General features: G+C 62.4%; 1 protein-coding gene across 1 annotated transcript in view; it reads right to left on the bottom strand.

Moving 5' to 3' along the window:
- Positions 1 to 311, bottom strand: part of GRN (granulin) — a 7,889-nt gene that overhangs the window by 3,182 nt on the left and 4,396 nt on the right. Inside the window, exon 9 of the mRNA XM_017744743.1 lies at positions 7 to 60. Within this exon, the coding sequence (XP_017600232.1) occupies positions 7 to 60 (54 nt within the window). The remainder of the gene's footprint in view (positions 1 to 6; positions 61 to 311) is intronic.

Raw genomic sequence — 311 nt, 5'->3', positions numbered from 1 at the left:
GGCCACGTTGCAGGTGTAGCCCTGGGGACAGCAGTGCTGGTGGTCCCTGCAGCAAACGGCCTGGGGGACACACACAGGATGGGGTCAGTAGGGGACACAGGCGTCCAGGTACCAGGGACCCAGGTACCTGGGTGTCCCCAGCAGAGCCCCAGGGATGGTGCCAAGCCCTGTCCCCAGGGTGCCCACAAAGCCTCCATGGAAGTGACAAATATGGGAGTGTCCCATGTCCCCACCCTGCTTGTCCCCAAAGGGCCACCCCCAGAGTCATGCTCTGTCCCAACCCCCCCATTCCATTCCCAAATCCTCATTTC

The sequence above is a fragment of the Corvus brachyrhynchos genome, unplaced genomic scaffold, assembly GCF_000691975.1.
Source record: "Corvus brachyrhynchos isolate BGI_N302 unplaced genomic scaffold, ASM69197v1 scaffold479, whole genome shotgun sequence".
Lineage (NCBI taxonomy): Eukaryota > Metazoa > Chordata > Aves > Passeriformes > Corvidae > Corvus > Corvus brachyrhynchos.
This window is presented reverse-complemented; position numbering and strand designations above follow the sequence as displayed.